The 24238-nt window shown below is 49.7% G+C and overlaps 2 protein-coding genes across 5 annotated transcripts in view; both read right to left on the bottom strand.

Annotated features, from left to right (window-relative positions):
• The window catches only part of G6PD (glucose-6-phosphate dehydrogenase), a 31274-nt gene extending 23366 nt beyond the window's left edge, over positions 1–7908 (bottom strand). For both annotated transcript variants that reach the window (XM_078874899.1, XM_078874898.1), the window contains exon 1: positions 7669–7908. In XM_078874899.1, the coding sequence (XP_078731025.1) occupies positions 7669–7791 (123 nt within the window). In that variant the 5' untranslated portion in view covers positions 7792–7908. The remainder of the gene's footprint in view (positions 1–7668) is intronic.
• A 9250-nt stretch (positions 7909–17158) lies between these two features.
• The window catches only part of SLC2A13 (solute carrier family 2 member 13), a 38248-nt gene continuing 31168 nt past the window's right edge, over positions 17159–24238 (bottom strand). For 2 of the 3 annotated variants that reach the window (XM_078874896.1, XM_078874897.1), the window contains exons 7-12: positions 23273–23436; positions 21911–22031; positions 21224–21349; positions 20358–20479; positions 19739–19891; positions 17159–19272 (exon numbers count right to left, since the gene is read on the bottom strand). In XM_078874896.1, the coding sequence (XP_078731022.1) occupies positions 19040–19272; positions 19739–19891; positions 20358–20479; positions 21224–21349; positions 21911–22031; positions 23273–23436 (919 nt within the window). In that variant the 3' untranslated portion in view covers positions 17159–19039. The remainder of the gene's footprint in view (positions 19273–19738; positions 19892–20357; positions 20480–21223; positions 21350–21910; positions 22032–23272; positions 23437–24238) is intronic. The other variant, XR_013639784.1, reaches the window with a different exon arrangement.

Here is a 24238-nt window from a genome sequence, read left to right as displayed (position 1 = left end):
CAGATCTGGAGGACAGCCAGTGGTGTGTGTGGGGGGCGAGACCCGTGGCGGCAGGATGTCGACCTGACTGCTGCGGCAGACACACTGGGGTTCGTTTGGCCCTGCGACGCGAAATCCCACAGAAATCTTCAGGACCATCAGCAGCAGCAGCAAAACGTGCCTGGGTCTTCCGAATTTCGTGAGTAACGGAGCTGGTAGCGCATTCGCCACGTGAATTATGCCTGCCGAGTCGAACAACCGAACGTGCACAGCGAACGGATGCTTGGACAAAGTTATAAATAGAGCGGCTACAGCTTAAGGGGGGTGAGGCTGGGGGGGGGGACTTGCCGGGTTTTTTTTTCTACAAGAGAGTTGCTGGGGTTAGTGCGAGGCGCGTCGGAAGACGCCGTGGGATCATGTTGCGTCTGGTGAGACGCCGCTTGCAAAGTTCCTTATAAGTTGACAACTTGCCCGCCCGAGGGGGGCACGTGGGCAAGGCGGTGGTGCTCAACGGGCAGCCCCCTGCAATTGCTCACTCGTGCGCCGCTGCCGCTGGAAAAAGAGCCTCCCCCACTACCGAGGCGTGAAATCTTGAGAGCATCTCTGCAGGGAGTTTTGGCCTACTCTTCCACACTGGTTAGACGTCACGGAGCACCGACCTGCCAATCTGTCAACCCTTTGATAGATGCGTCAGGTTGACCATCGGGTAAGTCCCGAATAGCAACACAACTTGATAACATTGCATTCACATTGGATCACCCATGACTCTGTGTTACACACGCATGGACAGAGCTAACGTGACACTGCTTTCAACCTCAGTTGGAGAGCAACGAAAAACAAATGTAATTTATTTTTGAATTGCACCGACACCGCTCGTGACAACGGAAAGTCAGTTCTTAAAAATCTATCTTTTATATATATAAAGCTATTTTGTGCATTTTTTATTCCAGCTCTGTGGCAATTTCCTGCTGGTTTAATGTCTCTCCATGCCGTGTCAGTTGTGGGGATTGCTTGACCACACTTCACCACGCTGGTGAGTGTGGGCAGGGGGTAGGCGGAGTTCAGGACCAGTTCAGATATCATTCGTCATCTGATGTCAGCCAACGGCTGGGCATCGACCACTGGAATAAAGTCTATAAATGCCACAACCTTTATTTGTATTGTCCATCAGCATGCGGGCATTCAATACGAATATTTAAATCTCATGTACTGATGAATATGGTCTATTTGGAAGCAGACCGACTGCCTGAAGGCGACAGGACAATGACATTGGTTGAATTATTTAAAGCAAGTGTCTGAAATCGAAATGCCGCCCCCTGCCGATCTGTGCTCCTAAATGCAAATCATCCGGAGCGCCCCTTAGCGGCACAGTGTTGTTGTAGAGTGTAGGGCAATGATGGGCTGTGTTGGGTGGATGAGGACCAAACGACAAGACCCAGGGAGATATTAAAGTGCTTTTATCACCGATCAGCTTTCCCCATCCTTGGCTCGGCAATATCAGGGTTAGTATCATTCATGGTGACTGGCCGAGGCTCAAATGTAAAGGAGAAATGTGACGACCAGTTTGGCTCGACGACTACCACTGAGAAAGAAACTTGGGTGAGAATTCGGTTCGATTCAAGTCTTACCCTTTCTTTTCTCCAGTTGTATCCCCATTCTGCTATCGTTCTCCTGCCATGAAACTCAAGTTACGGGGTTCATAGCGCAATGTACAAACTGCCCTTATTCATATCCACATTATCTTGACATGCAAGTATATTGTTCTATTAAAGCCTTCAGACAGTAGGGACAATTCCTGTTCGCAAACTACTTATCTATATACACACACACAATGGTAGCACAATTGTAAGTGCACCTGGCAAGTGATATCCAAACCGGTCCTAGGTATCCCCTTTAGTCAACCCACAATCTCCAGTGAAGTACGGTCAAATGACCATACATGCCTACACAAAGCCTACACTATCCGCTACAGTGATGTGGAATTTTCACGACCGGGCTAAGGGTTTTAAACAGAGATGAGAAGTGCCCCAAGTTTCTTGAAAAAGCGTGACTTTGAAAAATTGTGCAAAGTCATTGAGCAATGAGTAATGTTCAATAGCAGTGTGGCTGCACTGTGAGGATGTATCCTGTTGGCTCGAGGGGCTAAGAAGGCTAAGAGCGAGAGAGTAGAAAGCTGGTACACCAATGAGGTCCTGGATTAAAATCTGGGATTCGGCCACTCACAATTAAGTGAGGTTATGGTCTCAGCCTGGTCACCAATTACTGCACCAAAGACCCCGTCGCACAGCAAGGCTGCTTCGGGCCAGCGGGCGCTCTCCACTAAACCATTTTACATTGTAGTTGAGGGTTCAATCCCAACTACAACAGGCTATGGAGTGACCTCTTTAGGTGATAACAAATACAATTAAAGCCATTCTCAATACACTGCTGGATGAAGGCCTCTACACATGTCAGTCACGAGTTGTTTTTCCTCTCCAATGTCGGTCATGGGAGGGAGGGGAGGGCCGGTTCTGATACGACTCACCACTGATGTTACCTGTGGCCGGGAATTGAACTTGGGTTTCCAGGTTCGTCGTGCAGTGCGTTATCAAGTGCCATGAGGTCCACTCCCGTGGAATGTGATTAGTGCGTGAAGTAAAACAATCCCTCAATCTATCACAGGCGCACCGTGCACTCGGGAAGAGGAGAGCCTCCCCATGATGTGCAAGTCCTCATCTAGCAGTGGATTGATAAGAGCTGTGCATGCATTAAAATGTAATGCAGAAACGCATGGACTAGTAATGTGCACCCTCTGCTGGACAGTAGGTGGTAAAGACGTTACAACAGGGGGGCATTACGTGCTGTAACAGGTGTCGCACGTAACTCCCTAAGTTGCAAAATCGAGTCTATAAACTGAAACGGTAATTTTAATCGTCTTTATTTAACCATTATTAGTCTTGTGTCTTGTGCAATAAATTATAAAATTTTAATTCGTCGAATGGCATTATTGTGTGTTGTGTGTGTTTACAAGCAAATTATTTTAGTCAATCCACTCCAGAATGATGGCTCCTCCAAGCGCCACGTGGGTTATGGGAGTTATTTTCCCACGTCGCCACGCTGGTCAATGCGGGTTAATTAAGAATGTTCTAAAGTGGTGGACATTCCTCGCCGTGAGCGTACGGGTCGGAAAACGAACACCGACACAACGGAAAGCAATCTGAAAAACTGCGGAAGCGTGAAGAAGGAAAAATGCACGCTCGGAATGACAGTGCGAGGAGGAGGAGGGACACGTGGACTTCGAGAGCACATGGGAATTGGATAGACAAGGCTGACGGTTATCACGAAACATTCAGTGGGCTTTGGGCAGGAGTGCATAGCAAGAAGGGACGATGGCCGATGGTCTGAAGGCAGCCAGAGTGTGGAACATGCCCCACAGTCCACAACACCACTGGACAACACGGAGCGATGGGATCGGCTCGTGTGCGGGCGATGCGTTGCGACATGGCAGGGACAGTGAGGAATGACGGCAGCATTGGCAGGCCTTCATGCAGCAGTGGAAAGATCGTGGCAGCCAATGGCTAAGCCTTCCACATAAAGACAATTAACGATGTGACAATTGCGTTTAGATTACCGTACCCTGACAGAGGGATGTGGACCTACGTGGCAAATCGTCGGCATTGGTTCAAGCAAACTTGTCTCTGCTCACAAGACAGTGTATGTCAAAACCGGTCCATAGTTGGCGTGTGTTGAACCAATGCTGCTGAAATGATGTGCTCCCAGAAGGTCATGTGGCTGCTAGGGATGTGTAAAAAACTTTTGTGGAGTGAGGCATCTTTGTCTGCTTATTTATTTTGAACCTAGGTAACAATAACCAGACGCTGTCTCTTTCGTTTATAGTCTTAGACATATAGATTTCGATAAGTGCATAACTTCAGTGGCATTGATACAAGAGGACTCCGAATCGGTTTCGACACACCAGTTGCCTCATCAGCACATATTGCCTGCCTACTTATTTGATTTACGACTGCAACAAAGATATGAACTGGGTAGCACCGGTACCATCGCAGAACGTCCATTAAAGAGCCTCAACTTATTGTGCCCTTCCTGCTGAAATAAATAAAATGTATCTAAATCTACGTATGCATACTGTTACTTATATTCTCCACAACGACGCGAATTATGAATACGAACCTATGTAGCTCGGTTGTTAGCCGAGTGCACTGACCACGAGGTTACAACCCTGAGCCACAAAGGTGGGTACTTGTAAATACGGCACTGTTTGAGCAAGCCATGGGTTTATTGCAATCATTGCTTGCCAAGTTTAACAACTTGTTTAAAAATTTACCGAGTTGCGTTATTAATCCCAACGAGATTCACACCATCGGATTTAATTAAAGATTATCTCACCACGTAAACAATGTCGCATATATTATGCACAACCAAACAGAGAATTAGATATCTGCTATGAAAACACACGAGAGACATCGCTCTCCAAATAAAAAAAAAGGGCCATCGCCTCTTTTAGTGTCGTGTTCTTAACGAAGGTGTTGAGTTTTGTGTTGTAATTTTCCAATGCAGCAACACAAAATATGGATAGCGCATTACATATTTATAATGCCACAAACGGGGCTTTGAACCCAGGCCCTCCGTTCGGTGGTGGTGGCGGTGAGGCGGTATAAACACATTCCTGCGGAGGGAGCTGGTAAGGAACGTTGGTTGCTCGGTCAATGGGCAGGGTCAACGGCGGCGTGGTGTATTCCGCAAATATGCCCGACTGTGAGGGCGGGCACAAGCTGGCGTGAGTAGGTTAAACGTTGAGTTTTATAAGGGCACCACGGGGTGACCAGCCCCTCCCCCCACCCAGCCCCACCCCCCCCACCCTCCCCACCCAGCCCCTCCCTGCACGGCGGACGGACACAATAATCCCCTGTGGGCTGGTGTAACCAGGAGGTTCCTACCAGTATCATCAGCATTACCAATACACTGAGCACACACAGTGTGGACCAAAGTACACAACGACAACAAGACTGGTTCCTCCTTCACAGCACTGCTGTAATAAGGTTGTGCAATATTGACTTCATGCAAATTATGTCATGGGCCCCAAAAAGCAAAGTTCAAACTCGCCCATATCCTGATGCGAAAGAAACCGCAATGCAAACTTTCTCTGATATTTCGTGCCCTTTCAAAATCAGAATATTTATTTATACTGCAGGGGGAATCCGATGAGCTCTAAAGCTCCTTTTCGCAGATGTCCAGTAGGGGCGTGTCAGAAAGTTACACCAGCGAACAATACGGTAGGAGTGCAGAGTACAGGAAAGGAATGCAAATCACAGAATAAAACTACTTTTTAAATGTATTTTACCGGGTAAAACCCATTCAGCCATTGCTATTGCAGGGCCTGCACCTTCCCCACAAGGTGAATAACACAGAGGACCAGGACTAATCAATGTAGAATATAGTCCACAGGCCAGGGCAGGTATTGGTGCAACGTAAGGTCGCAAAAGTTCAGTGGTTACAATGAATTTACAAGGCTAATACGAGTAAATTATTTCTTAACACACTCTTTGCACAATGCACTGTTATTGTCCACATAAAGACAATGACCCCACTCTAGTTACTACCGACAAGTCACACATCTCGCCTGGGCTTATGGACTGAGATTTGTAATGATATATTGTACGTATACGAAGTGAACAAACAGGTTATCAATTTAACCAACCAAAAACATCGTAGGACTTTAGAATAAGGCGCGATTAACTGGCAATTCCGTAAATACAAATATTGACGAGCTCCGTTCAACCTTTTAAAACGTCCAGAGTAAACGCCTCATTGGAAGCCCCCAAACATCGCAACCCACCCTTCTGGCTCTGACATTCACCTCCTCCAAGACAGTGGGTGTGTAAACACCATAAACAACATCAGAACATCACCAAATGGGAAACTTAAAGACACTAACCCACAGTGATTACAATACAGCATCTGATCTCTGTATATTTGGAGTTTGCGTGCCTCTCTCCCCGTGGCCGCATGGATTTTTCTCCGGGTCCTCCGGTTTTCCCCTCCACATTTAGAATCAACATGTGTTTAAAGTAGTTGGCTGCTCTAAACTTACACGTGATAAACCACTTCTTTGGGCTCTCATTTGCCGCCAGGTCGCTTCTGAAAAAGCTATATATAGCTCAAGTGGGCCTTACCTGGTAAACTAAAAATAGTTTAGCCTTATAGAACCGTAAATAAGAGCCAATGTAGTCTGCGCTCCTTCAACGGATTATGAAGAACAGCGAACTCTGCAGGAATCTTTCAATCCCTGAAGCCCTCTCCCCCTGGACAATTGACACTTTAACTCTGTGCAGGCATCACGCGCAGAGATTAGTTGGTGATGCCAAGCGGTGGCGACCGCGTTATTTCAGAGTTGAGAGGTCCCTCTATTGGCAATACAATATTGAGTAGAACTAATGAAACTAAAACAATACGTACAATTAAATCGAGTATATGCAGCATCACAGCTTGTGCCGTGTGCGATACATGCACGGAAATGTGTGCGCGTGCAAATGCACATGAGTTTATTCATTTATGATGTTAGGAATATGGCACATGGCAAATGTATCTTTTAAAGTGAATACTTTAAAAGGGTAAAGGAGCAGCCCTACAATTGCTGGCCCACACCAGTGCTGGTGGATGGGGCCTCCACTATTGGGCACTCTGGAGGGCCCATTCTTCCATGCCATTCGGGACCGTCTGTACAAGAAAAAAGTATAACCCGTAAAAACAAAGTTTTTCACTATAAATCCTTTATATGCGTGGCGGCTAGAGTCCTCTCGTCCTCTGGCTTGAGATGGCTGCCACCTATGGGTCAGATGATTGCATTGCACCATTAAGCAATTGGTAATTAAATATATTTTTGTCCTAAAAAGTGTAAAATTTTGGAAAAACTTTTTTCACGAACATTAATTGTCACGCACAACGAGTCTGTGTGGAAAATGTCAGCTCGATTGGATCACGGGAAGTGGGTTAAAAAACGACCGAAAGATTTGCACGGTCCTAAGCAAGCAAGCGAACTTAATATAAAGGATTTAAAAAGTACTGCAACAGTAATTTTAACAACAAAGCCACTGTTACAAATCACCAGGTCGAGTGAAATGTGGAGTGAAGTGTGGGAAGCTCACCAAGTGACACGTCTGGTTAACAAGTTCTTGGAAGCGTAGGCCAAAACAACACGTGTACATCGTAAACTAAACCTATGAGATGACATCTCTCAGTAGCGAGTGGATTGCAGCGACAGTTTTTAGATGTTTATTTGACCAGATAGGGCCCATGAAGCTGTAATTAGCTCTGTTTTAGAAGCGACCTGTCCATCGCAAACTATAGCTCAACGAAAAGTGGCTTATCAAGTGATCGTGCGGCTTAGCGGCCAAACAGCACGCAGATCCTCGGCATCGGCACGAGCCAAGCAGTTGCAGGGGCTGCGCCTTCCAACGTCAAGACTCCTCGTTAAACTCTCGCCTCTAACATCATCATCCTCCTCCTTGCCAACATCATCATCATCCTTCACTCACACGCTCCACTGACCGCGGGCTTTTGTTGCGACAGGAACTCCGCACGACATTCGCGTGTATACCGCGCAGATATTAAACAAAAATCGAGACATCACCAAACGGGGTTCCGCCTCGTAAATGGATCCGCGAAAATAAAATGAACGGGGAAACGAACCGAAGCGCCCAGGACAACGAAAAAATGTGTCTCCTTCTCGTGGAAATCCTCGTCGTCTCGAAGCTCCTGCCGCAGGAGGTCCATCACGTCCGCTTGGGACAGGTGCTGATGACGGTTGTTCATCGCTCCAAACCCCGTTACCGATCTGTTCCAAACTAAGCAATAAACCAAATAGAAAACAACGCAAAAAACCCAAAAACAACGCGCAACCAGCCCGGAGCCAAACACTTCCTCATCAACCAGAGCCCGAGGCGCGGGCGCCTTTAAGTAGTCCGCATGCCCCGCCCACAATTTCCGCCTCGTCCAATCGCGGCCGAGCTCTCATTGGCGCGAAACCAACGCCGCAGTGAGACGCGCGCGGCGATTGGACGAACACAAAAATTGCCCCGGTCCCTTTAAATAACAGCCCCCCCCAACTACCTGGCGCCCGCCCCCCCCGGCTTTCCCTGAACTTATTAATATTCATGAGACGTTATCCAATCAGAGTGGAGCTTTTATTAACTCGAGCCCACGCTGCGATGAGACGCGCGTATCGATTGGATGACAATATTGATCCCACCTTACACTCCCCCCCCCCGTATTTTCCACATCATCTTTTCCAAGCGGCGTTAATATTCATGAAGCGTTGTCCAATCACGAGCGAGCTTCCGTCGACGTGCCCACGCTGCGCGCGATGAGACGCTCGTTTGCCATTGGCTCGTGGCTCTCTTCTAGGGCGTGGCCACGAGAGCTTGCCCAATCAGATGTCTCCGCGGTGACGTCACGCCTACGAGCGCGCCACGTGCGCTTGGGGCCACAGCGGCTGCAACGTTGGCGGGGAGCGGTGGCGCAACCTGCCGAGTTCGATTCCCGCTCACGGTCAACGCCGGTGACTATTATCTGAACCGATCCTGGGCCTACCCCTAGGTCGACTCAGCCTCAAACGGGTACCTGGTGCGGTGTGTGAACGTCGCCACGAGGGAGACAAAGGTGGCCGGGCGTGGTACTGGCCGCCTGGTGGTGTGCCCTGCCGGCCTTTGTAGGTTACTCGCTCACAGCATTTGCCCCAAAAGTATGTTGATTCCATACGGGGGGGGGACCTTTAACTTTGTAATGTTATAAATTATGCGGTGTTGCGAAACGGCTAATCAAAGCTCTCTTTTATGTTTTGGTCCAGTCATGCCGTGTCAGCGCCGCACTCACGACAATAAATAATGGAACAGCTGAACTCACAAGAGTTAAGCCGAGCGTTGCCTAAGGCAGTGTGTTGTGTAATGTGAGGTCAGGTGTGGGTGTATAGACACACTCACACACTAGAGACCACCTGCATTGTAACAGGGTGGCTCACATGTCCCGTGACCCGCCATTTCATTCGCTAAAACTTTTTTTTAAAGTCAGGTTTATTTAAAACAGAAAAGGAACAAAAGTGTTAGGGTTAAACTAATTGGAGAGTCACATCTAGACCACTCTGGATTGGAAGAGAGCAGGACCCTTTGTAGGCCATGCGTCGTATCAGAATTTGGTAATATATAAGGGTAGCAAGCACATTAGTAACAAATTATAGGGTTAATACAGTGTGAATTATTCATTTCTAAATAATTGCCGTCGTTGGCCACACAACGAACTTGGAACCACAATTGACACCCCTCCCATTGCTGCCGACAAGTGAAATATCTCAATTGGCCTTAACGGACTATTATAACGCCTATTTATAGCGACCTTAATGTGCCTTTATAGTATTTGCTGCGAAAAAATTCCCACAAGTCACTTAATTGGGCTATCATTTGTTGCCTGGTCGCTTTCTGAAAAAAGCTACATACACTTGAGCTAAGTAGGACTTACCTGGTGAAATAAAAAAGTGACAAATTAATAAAATTTAAACGAATTAAAATGTATTTGAACTATAGAACTCTGTCAGAAGCGACCTGGCCAAAAATGCCAACTCAACGAATGTATTGCAGCCAAATAGTCTAAACCTATGTTTCTATACGTGGAGGGAAAAACCGGATGACCAGGAGAAAAATCCACGCGGCCACGGGGAGAACATGCAAACTCCAAATATACAGCATGCGTCATGGTCGGGATCAAACCCACGACCTCCTGCAAACCAGGCGAGGTAGTTAAAATCTTGCCACCATGGCACATCCCTGACAGAGAATTGAAATGAGCAGTTTTGCTTCAAACCACAGTGCGACTTTGCCGTGACGAATGACTAATGATTTCAATAAAACAACACATCCTGGATTCCAATGTAAGATATTGGTCATTTATTTGCACATCACATTTGTCCCAAATCACAGCATACATCATACATCACGGTATAGTTTCGACACCTCGGTAATTAGTACATTAAGACATCATGACCACATTGATTAACATTTTTTGGGATGAGTAATATTTCAAATAAAACAAAGCACCCGTACCCAGGACAGCGAAACATCTTCCCTCATGTAAACAAGGCCATGGGATTGACTCTTTGGCAGAGAGATGCCAGATGATTCCAACCCAGGTCTTTTAGAGAACACGTCCATGACGGGCATTCCACCACCTGTGAAACGATGCAATTTGTGCAAATGTTTTGTTAAACGTTAATTTGACTTGGGCTCTCCCATCCCAAGTTGTCAAGCGTGCGTGCCCAATCGCAAAAGTGTGCAAACTGAAAGTTGTTTCACCAACGCAACCAAATAACCCCCAAAATATCTCCCGTTTTGTTTTATGTTCAATGGTGCTTGGTTCAGACACAAACCTCTGTCCTAAGGCAGCGTGGTTCCCAACCTGCAGTACGTGAACCCCAAGAGGTACATGCTGCTCCATCTCCAGGGAGTACGCGGGACAAATCAATCACAACGGCGGTTGGTTACGTGGGGTACGAGGATGCAAGTGGTCACCAAACAGTGCTTCGTTAACATACAAATATTTTGTATTTAATTGCCAAATTTGGTTGTGAGAATTGTTATTCAGGTTAATAAAAAAACGCTTGCACCACGTGACAATTTAATGTTTGGCTACGTCGGGTGGTGGAGGGTCTTATGACACACTCGGCCAGATTATTACGTGGCCTACCCCCCCCCCCCCCCCCAAAAACAAAAATTCAATAATGAATGAATTAATTTGCCGATTTCGCTTTACGATCCGGCCTGCATTCCCCAACACCGAAAATGTTAGAAATCAAAAGCGTAGGCGGGCACGGGGACATTGCAATGTTGTACCCGGGAGTTGTGGCCCACCGCCCAACGTCACGTGGCTAGCTCCAGTGGTGGACTCAGCCAATCACAGACGCCACACTTCTTGCTGTACCCAACTTGCATTGCCCATCAACTCAAGCTTCTGGGAGAAATCGGACCAACTCGGGCGCACTTGGGTCAACTCGAGTTGGCCGTCCACGGACACCAAACTGAAATTAAAAGTCAACTGAAAGTCTACGTTAAAAAAGTACAAATGATATTACAGTAAAACGCTTGATGGCATCTTAAGAGAAATCCGTACGTTAGTTTACGAGCACATTCATCTTTCACTGAAGAAAATTGCCGCTCCGATCTGGAGACCTCTACACATATATATTTGAAACATGGGCCTGCGACCGCATATTAAAAGTACCATATACATAGTCGTTAAGTGTATTTTCCAATATAGCCACAGCAAACATCAATACACTTAATCACTTACACGATTCATATTTAAGACTGGGCTTCAAAACAAGCCTAATACGTTTGCTCCCAAAACGTTTTCACCGCCCGTCATCGTATGTCTCAGACGAATTTATGTGCTTAATATATTTTTAAAGCACACATACATAGAGGTCTAATTAGCCAAAGGGACTTATACCGAGTGCTGTTAGCGAGCGCCTATTCAGGCCGGCACTGTGTACGACACGTGTGGTGTAATCGGCACCACGCACACACACAGCCGCCTTTGCCTCCCCAATGCAATGTATACGTCACATTGTGCCAGATGCTTGTATCAGGCCGAGTGAACCTAGGGGGAGGCCGATGCCACGTTAGCATTCCAATTGCCGGAAGTGCATGGCCTGGATTGTAATCCGGATCAATGTGATCAGAGAGAAGTTTGTGAACCCTGGCCCGTCGCCAAAACACCACGCGTACCCACGCACACATATACACTGCGATTGGACGTGTACCTTAAAAAATATACATTTATAAACAGTTAAGTATTACCCATCGATGGCTGTGGACAATGTTTTTTGGCACAGTTGTTAATGAGAAAGTCACGATCAAAAAAGTGCAAAGGTTATTAAAAAAAGATTACGAGACAGACGGACCAAGCACTCTGAATTAACTAACTGTTCATTACACTCCCACCCCCCACTGTAGCTCACAACAGGAGCAGTTGCCAAGAACCTATTAAGGCTGGCAGGTGACAGAGGCCTGCACCATAGATGCCTGGCCGCCTTTGTCTCCCCAGTGTTTGCTATTCACGCCTACGCAGTTATGCCCAGGCCGCCGTTGAAATAAGGAGGAAAAGTATCATTTATTTTAACGGGCCAATATTTCATCTCGTGCTTAAATAAAGGATATCACTGTTTTACCACAACAAGGGAGGCACTGGCCAGATTCAGATAACAGCAATTGTCACTGGCAATATAGATACAGGAATCAATGGCCAGGAATCAATCCCGGTTTGCTGGAATTGTAGCACAGAGTGCTTGCTAATCACTGCGCCGCCACTCTTACGTAGTAAGCACACACAAAGATCGACGATAACCGTGGACAGTCGGGGCCAGTGCCATTAGCAGAGCACTTATTAGGGCTGGCGCGGACACAACGCTGCGGGGATAGGGCGGTCGGCACCACGCACGCCCTACCACCTTCGTCTCGACGGCGCTGATCTTCATGACCATAGCGCTCTCACCGCACACGCAGGGAACTCAATAGATCATTTTTTGGCTGAGCCAATCTAGGGGAGGTCCAAGCACATGGCTATTTTAGCTCTTTTAACTGGTGATGGGCATTACTGTCACCAGTTAAAATAGGCAAGGTTGAGAGTTCAGACGGAATCAGCATATACTGGAGGAATCCGATGAGCGAGAAAGCAATTTTTCAGATGTTCAATATGGGCGGATCAGAAGGTTACACAAGTCGTGGGTAGCCTCAGCTCATCATCTTCACAGGGATTTGAAAAACAATACCACTGTGGGGAATCAACAATGGTTGTTCCAAGGAAATACTTGCTCCTGGCATAGGAACGGTGAATCTCCACTGGTGCTTTAGAGCCGGAGTGTGAAGACTTTTATTGTAGGTGCCACATCCAGGAATCAAACCTGGGTTCATGAGGTCAATTGGCAGAAGCCGACAGACATGACACCACATCACACCACATCATACGAGCACAGGAGCTGGCACTTATTCCATCCCGACCCTGGCAGCCAACTCGGCTCGTCCATCAATAAAACATCCGTGGAAGCCGCAGATCCCATGATCTTTTAAAAAGGAAAAATACAATGCATTAACCCACAACGCGCAACATTATACCGATGCATTTATAAACGGCAAATCCAGCGCACATTTTCACATATGCATAAAAAATGTACACCGCATAACAATGCTGTCCTCATGTAGAATTATTCTAAGTATCTGCGAAAATGGTTCACCGAAAAATAAAACGGAGGCTCTCTCTATGGACTGGGTTGCCTCGCTTGTTCGTAATTTGCAATCTTTTTCGCAATTGCTGGATTACTGAATGTGCGCACTGCGTGATAGAAAGGAGGAAATCGGACGATGGTGGCAGTCGCCGACGACGCTGGTGTCGAGTGACCGTTTCAAATGGGCTTTTTGTCAATTACGATTTTGCAAGCAGTGGTTAGTGCCAGGCTGTTGCGTACAATTCCACCACAGATACATAAATGCTTTTATTCATGAACCCAGCGACGGCAGCAAATTTAGATGCACGCCAATTAATCTGTATGGGAGGTCGGGGCTGGCTGGTGTGGGGAGACAGGCCATATCACCGATGCCCGTGTGAGCACAATGAACCACCACTTGAAATGCATATGTGCTGCACATGTGCACACGTGGACGTGTACATGTGCGGCCGTTTGTCAACGCAATGCTGGAGGCGCATCCCCATGCCATGTGGGGTCTTGGGGAGTTATTTGACCATACTTCACCATGCTGGTCAGTCAGGGGTTGGCAACATGGGGGGCTTAGGGAGGAGGGGGGTGGGGTACTGACTTGGCATCGAAGTACGGTAAAGCAACTGGTAACAATACACTAAAACTTTGCTCATCGCGTGATTTCCCATCGCGGATTTGACCTTTCGGGCCAAAATGTATCGAGGGTGCATTATGCATCGTAAAGAAGTACTGTACTTTATAACTGCTCGCAATGATGCTGCCGTAGAAGAATACACATGCCATCATCATCATCAGCAATAGCAAGCAAAAGTACGTCGTACTTTTTTGTACTGCATATTTACTGCACATGTCATTAACTCTTATCTTTATTTTCAGGTACATGTTTTCGTGTGTACAGTACAGTGCTGTACACTACGTTAATTAGTATAATTCTGTACATTTTACTGTACAAATTATATTTAGCACTCGAGAAAATAGTAATCGTAAATTACATTAAAATACTTCTCGTTTCATGTTTATAATCGGAAAGGAGCGGGTGTTGTATCACGAACCGTGCACCAAACCATATTTTTTCCATTGGCCTTTAAAGTGTGCGGATCGTGGGTTTGCCGATTGCGATGGGCAAGGTTTTGGCGTACATGGTGTAAAACCACGTGGCAATCATTTGAACCACACCGGTTTTAGGAACTGTGCATTCAAATTGATCAACTTTCTTTCCAGAATAACTTTTCACAGGAACACGATAGGATAGAGTTTCACAAACTCCAGTCCTCGCGACCCCTCACTACCACTCTGTCTTTCCCCGTTCATCAATTTACTGCTCCCATCCAAATGAACTCGTTCTACGCCGCACGCACCTGATGATTGTTAAGCACGTCCCAGGTGACGCGCTAAGATATGAAGCTGGAACACGTGACGCAGACACGTGCACACCGCACGCACGGAACCAGTGTACGCGCACACGTGTACGCGCACACGTGGAACCAGTGTACGCGCACACGTGGAACCCGTGTACGCGCACACGTGGAACCCGTGTACGCGCACACGTGTAACCCGTGTATGCGCACACGTGTAACCCTTGTACACGCACACGTGTAACCCGTGTACACGCACACACAGATCTCAATGTAACTGCTTAGCGCGTCACGTGGGTCGTGTTTAACAATCATTGGGCGCTTGCAGCATGGGCACAAGTTCACTTGAGTGGGATGAGCAACTTGGTAAACGCGGAAAGACATGGGGGTGGGTTGTGAGGATTGGAGTTGAAGAAACCCTGCGATCGACCCTGATTTTTTCAGATACCTGATCCACGTTGTGAAATCAGACACAAATTTATACTTTAAATCATCGAATGAACGAGCTCATGCAATAGACTTTCCGTCGCCGCCACCACCACCAGCACCACCATCACCGGTACGGACATTGTGAGTGCACATACCATCGTGGCCCCGTGCGATACATCGCCGGTCCGTGAACATTGATCAGGAAACATCGTGGGGCCAGCCGACGTCACCTTGCTTTTGGTACACACGCACGTTGCACGTACACACACACACACGCATACACGCAATGTCACATCAGGAAATAATCTTCCTCTTGCTGCGCGTCCCACCCCTGTGTTTGATGATTGTTACTAATAGAGGATGCTGCTGCTGCTGCTGCCATTGTGCAACGGTTAGCACACTGGGACTTGCGACGCAGAGGTCGCCTGGTTCAATATCCCGGGAACGTTTCTCAAATCCGCCGCCCTCCTCATCCCGCACCTCTGTCCATCCAGCAGTAGGAATGGGTGCAACCACAGCAAGTCGGTGGGCAAATGTCACGTCTGGTGGGGTAAAGCGTGGGGGAGACTCCCCACCTCTTTCTCAAGACGCCTGGCCAGTGCCAGTCAGACGGCATCAATCACGTCACCACATCAGGCAGCCCCAGAAGAGGGGACCAGAAGTGGAGATCACGGCGCTACTATTATTCTAGTGGTGCCCACAAGAATAGGCCTCTCGCCCAACACTCGAGGGGGGGGGGGGCGCTCCCTCACGAACGATCTCTGCAGAGTGGTTCGGCGGGGTGGCAAACAACCGAGGATATTGAAAATCTGAGCTGGGCTGGGTGGAATTAAAACCAAACGTAACATCGAAGGGGTTTGTGGGTGTGTGCAGTTATTGGTGGCTGGGCTGAGACCATCAGCTCGCTAGGCCTGAGAACTCCCGTTTCGTCAAGGGCGGCTGAAACCAGGGGTCACCACCAGGCCATCTCAAATATGGATTTTTAAATAACTGTATGATTGTTAGAATTGTCTCTACACAGAACTGGAAATGTTGCAGTCCCTCAGCCTCTCAACTTCCCAGAGCGATATTAGCCACCGGCTTCTGTTTAAGGATGCACACTGTGGGGACCAGCGTCAACTTTCTGGGTTCCATCGCCAGTCAGGCTTGTCAAACAAATCCTGCCAGATTACCAGGCGTTATTGGCAAGAGCACTGCACATAAACTATGGGACCCATTTGAGCGGACAACAAAAAAAGTTTGTGTGTTTTAGAGTGTGAACTTTCTTATTTGTGAACAAAGTTCTTTTCTGTTAAACACGATCGCACATGTACAACGTGGAAACGCTACTACGTAAAGCCCAACTCTTTTTTTTATCCACGCATGATGTGTACAAGGCTCTGGTAATAATGTACAAAGATTCTAAGAACATCAATATAATCACAGCAGCATCTGTATATATACTACACAGCACATCATTTACCTATCACACACCAATTCAAGGCTATATAGATCGTCTCACATGAATGTAAACACCGTTCCAACACTGAGCATATCGATCTGTTAACAGTACTCGTGTTGTATACATTGTGCCACGTATTTGTACATTCTTGGGTTCAATGCTAATTTCCCCCCGTCTCTTGCCCTCGCATTGTTCGCTCGCGTACGGTATCGACAGTTCAACCAAAATTGTGCTATTATATTATTGGAATCGTGACATTAGGCAAATAATTGTTCCTCTGCCCCGCCCACTCCTCACTGACCCCGCCCACCCCTTTACTAACCCCGCCCACTCCTCACTGGCCCCGCCCACCCCTTTTCTAAACCCCGCCCACTACTCACGAAGCCCTCTCATTATCCTTAATGTCGTTTTTTGGGTGAGAGTAAATATTTGTCGTTAAACCCGCCACCACCCGACACAGCCGATTAGTAAGGTTTGTCACGTAGACAAAACATACAATTCGTTACTAGTAGAGTGTGTTGGAGAGTAAACCCACAACATTTCCATCATCAGGATTTTGCCTGATGATGTAAATGTTGTAATTACTGGCGAAACGTCGTACTGGAATTGAAAACGTCTTAACGAATTGCCATGTTTTGTTTACGTGACAAACCTTGCTAATTAGCTATGTTGGGTTGTGGCAGGTTTAACAACACATTTATATTTACGCGATCCAACCCAAAAAACCTCTCTTATGGATATTGATCGCGAAAGTCGACATGTTAAAGCCCTACCCCCCCCCCCCATTGCCTGCATCATGAGCCAAGCTTGAAACGGGAACACCGATTTTTTTGTTGGAAATCAGGGTAAGGTTATCAACCACAGCCCATAACATCTACAACGTCCTTCCGAGTGCCCGTCCTATTTCCACATTCGCCGTAACACTGGAATAAAGTACGACAGAAATTTCCTTGGCGCGTTCACCCCCTCTCAGTGCCCGTCAGCATATTTGCTTTTCTTCGACTCGAATGTTATCGTGAGTGGGGAGGGGGCGGCAACTTCTGCCTCCAGAAACATTGTACAAGTGCAGCAGATGATCAAATGCTGGGGGAGGGGGGTGGGGGGGGGGGCACCAGTGCAAGTAAGCGACTTGTACAGTTCATCCGAACGTTCATTACGCATGGTTAGACTGGACACGGCAGACAGAGGGAGGGGTGGGTTGATGCATGTGTGGTCTGTGGAGGGTCATGCTGCTGCCGTTGCTGATGATTATGCAGTTGCTATTGTTACTAAAGGAGACTATGATATTGCCACTGCTGCTGCTAGGGACATCACCGATACTGCTGCTGGTGATGATGATGATGACACCAAATATTCTGATGAGGATGCCGCAGATGAGAATGTTGTTGTTGTTGCTCCTACTGCTGTTGCCAATGGTGCCGGCGATGTCACTGATGATGATACCAGTGCTTCTAAAGATGATGATTGATGATTACGAAGATCCTGATGATGATATTCTTGCTGCTGCCCCCGCTGTTGATGCCAATGTTGATGATGCTGATCGTGCTGATGATGGTAAAAATCATGCTTCTACTGATGACAGTTAAGACAAAACAGCTCAAGTTGTTGTTTGAACTACTAACGGTCCTTCTACTGCTTCTGCTGCTGCTGAATATGGGTGGCAGAAGGAAGTTAAGGCTTTGGACACCAGGGCGAATAGAGGAAGAGGTTTGGGTTTGGAAATGAAAAAGGAATCAGAAAGAGATGGGGACAGGCACAGACAGACACAGCTAGAGACACACACGCAGAGACAGAGATACACAAAACAGCAACTGATACTCTTACGGGGAAACAGACGCGGAGATGGACAATAGGCAGAGCGATGCAGACGTGATACGGACATAGACATACAAAAGGACAGACAGGGAATCATAGAAGAGGGACAGAGAGACGCACGTGCACAGAAACAGACATGAACAGGAGGCACAGATATCGATTTTGACGGGAGACGCAGTGAGGCCACGGGCGGTGAGGCAGGAAAACTGAAGGCAGCCAAGAGACGGACGGTCGTCTGGCCGCTCCGCCGAGACGCACGGAACAACACTGCCTCCGTCGCTCGAAATCGGACAGACACGGGCAGGAGATGCAGGCACACAGACATGGACGGACAGGGTCCATTTGAACTCCAAATAATTTTAGTTTTACCAGGTAAGGCCCTCGGAGCTATACAGCTCTTTTTCTGAAGTGACCTGGCCACAAATTATAGCTCAACGAAGTGGCGGCTTATCACGTGCAAATTTACAGCGGCCAAATACTCTTAAAGGTTCTGATTCTAAATGCGGAGGGAAAAACCGGGAGAAGAATCCACGCGACCACAGGGAGAACACGCAAACTCCATATATACAGCAGGCGTCAGGGTCGGGATGGAACCCACGACCTCCTGTATACAAGGCGAGGTATTTAACATCTCGCCACCGTGGGTCAGTCCGTGGGCAGGTTGGGGGGGCATGGCGAAGCAGGCTGAAAAGAGAGGCGGCCAAGAGGCGACCGGAAGTCGGAGCAGACACGCGGCGAGTGCCGCCACCACCGCCTCCTCCGTCACTCGGCGTCGGAGGTGTCGGAAAGCTGCCCGTTGGCGCCCGTCACGCGGATGTACTCCACCTGCTGCGGGGCGGAGCCGGCGCCAGAGCGGCCGGGCCACCAGACGCACGACCCCGCGCCCGCAAACAGCGCCTCCATCTCCTCCAGGGTGCGCCCGCGCGTCTCCGGCACGCACGTCGCGATGAACAGCACGCCCAGTAGACCCAGGCCCGTGTACATGAAGAAGACGCCTGCGGGGTCGCGGGGTCGCGGGGGGGGGTTAGGGGGGAGGGAGGTTCAAACGACTGTCAGGATTTGTGGTGACGATTTGGGGGTCACGGTCTGGCCGACTGTCACTATTCACGGTCGATGAAGATTTTGGGTGGTGAACGGCAGTGGTTGTTGTTGTCGCGTGTAAGCAAGTGGGGAGCGTTCCGATTCCCGCTCACGGCCGGCATCAGTGGTGATTATCTGAACTGCTCCTTGGCCTTCCCGAGTGTCGGACGCAGCGTACAAACCTTAGTTTTGGGGAAACAAAGGCGGCCGGGCGTGGTGCCGGCCGGGCGTGGTGCCGGCCACCCCTACTGCCATCATGTGGCCGTGTCGGCCTTAACAGCCGCCTCGCCAACAGCATTATCCCCCCGAGCAAGCAGTCCGTGACAGGTCACGCTGAGGAGCTCTCGCCATTGTGCGTGCGTGTGCGCACACGTCGCCCACCGTAGTACGTGAGGCTCTGCGCCAGCTGCAGGAAGGTGAGCGACACCGCCAGGTTGCACACCCAGTTGACGGTGGCCGACATGGAGTTGCCCGTGCTGCGCGCCCACAGCGGGTAGATCTCCGAGTTGACGGTCCACGGCGTGGAGCCCATGCCTAGCACGTTCACACAAAGCGAGCAGCGTAGCACCGCGGTTATCCCGCTTATGAGGATGGGTAGCGGCGCTTCGCAAGAGTTCCGAATGGATTCTGCCCCTCCGCCCCGTGTCATTGACGACGCGACGGTACGACTGGGATAATCGGAAGTTTTTTTTCTCTCGATAAAAGCCCAAAGATCTAAGAAGCTCTTTTTAAAGGGCGATCCGGCCGGCAGACAACATAAAAGCTATCCGCAATTCCACATTTTAAAAACAAACAAACTCCATTACAGCAATTATGCCGTAAAACTACATTTACACTTACACGGAGAACACAACAAATACACCGCTCACGCTCTGTGACATTGCTGAACAAAAAGGTAAAAGAGTCTCACATTGTCTAAGTATGCATAACATTAATAGTTTAACATTATTCAACTGTACATACTGTTATTCAGGAACAAAGATCGGGCGCGAACGCTCACCGGGGGCAAAGCACATGAGGTAGAGGATGAGTCCGAGCAGCGCGAGCCACGAGTAGGGCGTGGGGCAGTAGTTGTAGGCCCACGAGAGGCCCGCCCGCTGTGTTGCGTTCGTGCTGCTGCACCTGCAAGGCCGGCGCCGGCGGCCAAGAGGAACGATCGCGTCAACGACCCTCGTCGCCAACTGGCGGCGGCTGTCATCGTTCCGTCCCGGAGCGATCGTGGCGGAGGTGATGATTATAATGATGACGGATGGGCCGTTGAACCCTGACTCGGGTGTGCTGCACAAGCAGTTGTGGCCAGGACCACGCCCCATCACCTTTGTCTTGTGAGTTCTGATGTTAACAGAACTGCAACGAGTAGTCGTTGAGGCCGAGTCGAACTAGGGGAGGCCCAGAAGATAATCGTCGCTGGTTGTTGGTGGCCGAGAGCGGGAATCGAACTCCGGTCGCCAGGTTCATCGCGCAGTGCACTAACCACTGCATTGCCGCCTTCACACACATATAGACATAGATCCCCCGTGTAGCCTTAACAGACTGTTGGGGCAAGTGCTGTTAGGGAGCACATATCAAGTCCGGAACGGCACACGAGGGGGTGGATGGCCAACACCACTCCTGACCACCTTTGTCTCCCCAGCGGCGATGTTTACACACCGCACCAGGTACTCATTTGAGGCTGAATCGACCTAGGGGAGGCCCAGGACCGGTTCAGATAATCATCACTGGTGTTGGCCGTGAGCGGGAATTGAATACTCGGTTTTCCGGGTCCGTAGCGCAGTGCGCTCACCACTGTACTACCGCTCCCCACACACATGGGCACGCACACAGTGACACATGCGCTCACATACATTCGTGCGTGCGAGTTCCCACCTGCCCCAGGTGGCCTGGTCCGTGTTGTCGGGGTCGGCGGGGAGGCAGGAGGAGTTGTCCACGTGCGATCCGTTCATCCCGAAGCAGAAGCCACAGCGGGGGTCCAGCATGCACGTCTCACACACGCTGCGCCCAACACACACACGGGCACAAAGACAAAGATCCCCTGTACAGACATAACACACTCTCGGGGCAAGTGCTGTTAACGAGCACCTATGGAGGCCGGAACAGCACACGAGAGGGAGGGTCGGTGGCCAGCACCACGCCTGACCGCTTTTGTCTCCCCAGTACTGATGTGTACACACCGCACCATTTTTAATCCAAGTTAGTAGAGAGGCCCAGGTCTGGTTCAAATAATCGACACTATTACTGGTCGGACTCGGGTTTCTGGGTTCATAGCGCAGCGCGCCAACCACTTCCCTACTAGTCCCCAATCCAATACCAACACCCGCCGACCGCCACTAAGTGGCGGTGACGTCACCGCCGTGACCGTGCCAGGCTGGGTGCACTTTGAGGCCACGTGAAGTGCCGAAGGTTCGCTGACAGTCACGGGACAGACCCAGGTGCCATCGATTGACTGAGATGACTGACAGATACACCACCTGTGCCCCCTACGGTGCCGACTTGCTGCGTTTTAGCCGTACCACTCCCCACACATGCAAACGGACACACGTGCGATGCTGTCACCTGTACGCCATGCATGAAGAGTTGGTGACTGCTGGGTCGTGGGGGTGCAGAATCACGGGGGGCGACGTCTGGGACGCGAGGAGGAAGGCGCAGCCCAGGAGGGCGAGGCTCAGCGTGGTGCCTGTGCAACGACAAAGACAAAGATCCCCCGTATAGCCTTAACAGACTGTTGGGGCAAGTGCTGTTAGCGAGCGCCTATGAAGGCCGGAACGACGGACGAGGGTGTGGGTTGCCAGCACCATGCCCGGTCGCCTTTGTCTCCCCAGTGGAAATGTCATTTGAGGCCGAGTGGACCTAGAAAAGGCCCAGGACAGGTTCAGGCAATCGTCGCTGGTGTTGGCCGTGAGCGGGAATCCAACTCGGGTGGCCAGGTTCGTAGCGCAGCGCGCTAACCGCTACAGCGACGAACTCCGATTGCTGGTGGCTACACTGCACATGGCCTGTAGTAATGCAGCACTGTGCAAGCTGGGGTTGGTGGATCACACACACACACGTGTCCGTGAAACCTCTCCCCACCCGTCGTCATCGAGGTCGCCATCTCCTGGCTTTGCGGGGTATGACGGCGGTACAGCAAGTGGGTTAACGTCAACCTGCAAGAGGATTGAGTGTTACCCCCACCCCTCACTCCCCCCCCACCCCGTCCAACAACGCACGTGTGGGTTTTTTCCAAGTTATCCGGATAGTGAATAAGTATAACCCGTAAAAACAAAGTTTTTCACTATAAATCCTTTATATGCGTGGCGGCTAGAGTCCTCTCGTCCTCTGGCTTGAGATGGCTGCCACCTATGGGTCAGATGATTGCATTGCACCATTAAGCAATTGGTAATTAAATATAATATTTTTGTCCTAAAAAGTGTACAATTTTGGAAAAAAATGTTCACGAACATTAATTGTCACGCACAACGAGTCTGTGTGGAAAATGTCAGCTCGATTGGATCACGGGAAGTGGGTTAAAAAACGACCGAAAGATTTGCACGGTCCTAAGCAAGCAAGCGAACTTAATATAAAGGATTTAAAAATAAACATTAATAGGTGAGGTGGCCAATCAACATCCCAACGTAGGCCGACAGAGCTTGGACAATAGTTCCGCGCTGGTATCTGGCCCACTGCCCGCCTCGCCTGCGTCTCCCCGAATGGTTCTCTCTCGCCCTCTCTCTCCGAGAGCGAACGAATAAGCGGCGCAAATGAAAAACAAAAGTTTGCTTTTATTGAACAAAAACGCGAGCCCCGTCACAGCCCGTCGCGCAAGTCTGGGAGTCAACAGTCGCGGAGAACCGTCCCGACGCGACGGAGCCGACGCGTCGCAAATTTAACGTCCGGTGAGGGGGGTTGGGGGGGGGGAGCCCGTGAGGACAATGGCACCTGCCATGCTGATGAGGCTGAGCTGCCTGCGACCCACGCGCTCCACCAGCCACACGCCCAGCCCCGAGAAGACGAAGTTGGTGAAGGCCGTGGCGGACGCCAGCCAGATGGCGGTGGAATCGTCCGCCACGCCGGCCATCTGCAGGATGGTGGCGCTGTAGTACCTGCGGGGATGGGCGGGCAGGCGGGCGGCACGGACGTACACGCAGGCACACGCGTGCGCACGTAGACACGCGTACGGACAGATGCGCGCGCACACGCACGCACGGACACACACACGCATGCATGGACACACACACGCGTACGGATAGATGCGCGCACACACACGCAGATGTGCGTGCGCACACACACGCAGATGTGCGTGCGCACACACACGCACGCGTGCGTGCGCACACACACGCACGCGTGCGTGCGCACACACACACGCGTGCGTGCGCACACACACGCACGCATGGACACATGTACGCACGGACACACACGCACGCATGGACACACACACGCACACATGGACACGCGCGCACGCACGGACACATGCACGCACGGACACATGCACGCACGGACACACACACGCACGGACACACACACACACGCACGGACAAAAACACACAAACACGCACGGACACACACACACACACGCACGCATGGACACACACACGCATTAGTAATTTAGGATTTACACCGCAACCCCCCAAACAACCCCGCACCTCCGATTAGCACGGTTGGCTATGTACTGTGCGGAAGAAGTTCAATATGCATACATTCACCTTCGCCGAGATATTCAATGAATCGTCACGATTTGGGGTTGGGATTCGATGCAAAGAGCATGCTATTTTTTCTTGTTCTCACCGTCCCATTTGTACTGTGGCGGGCGGAAGGCAGAGGTGTGAAACCGCGAGTGCACAGCCACAAAAAGACAAATATCCCCTGTACAGCATTTACAGGCTGTTGGGGCAAGTGCTGTTCGCG

The sequence above is a fragment of the Lampetra fluviatilis genome, chromosome 40, assembly GCF_964198595.1.
Source record: "Lampetra fluviatilis chromosome 40, kcLamFluv1.1, whole genome shotgun sequence".
NCBI classification, from domain to species: Eukaryota; Metazoa; Chordata; class Hyperoartia; order Petromyzontiformes; family Petromyzontidae; genus Lampetra; species Lampetra fluviatilis.
The sequence above is the reverse complement of the archived record's forward strand: the minus strand, read 5'-3'. Positions and strand labels throughout refer to the sequence as shown.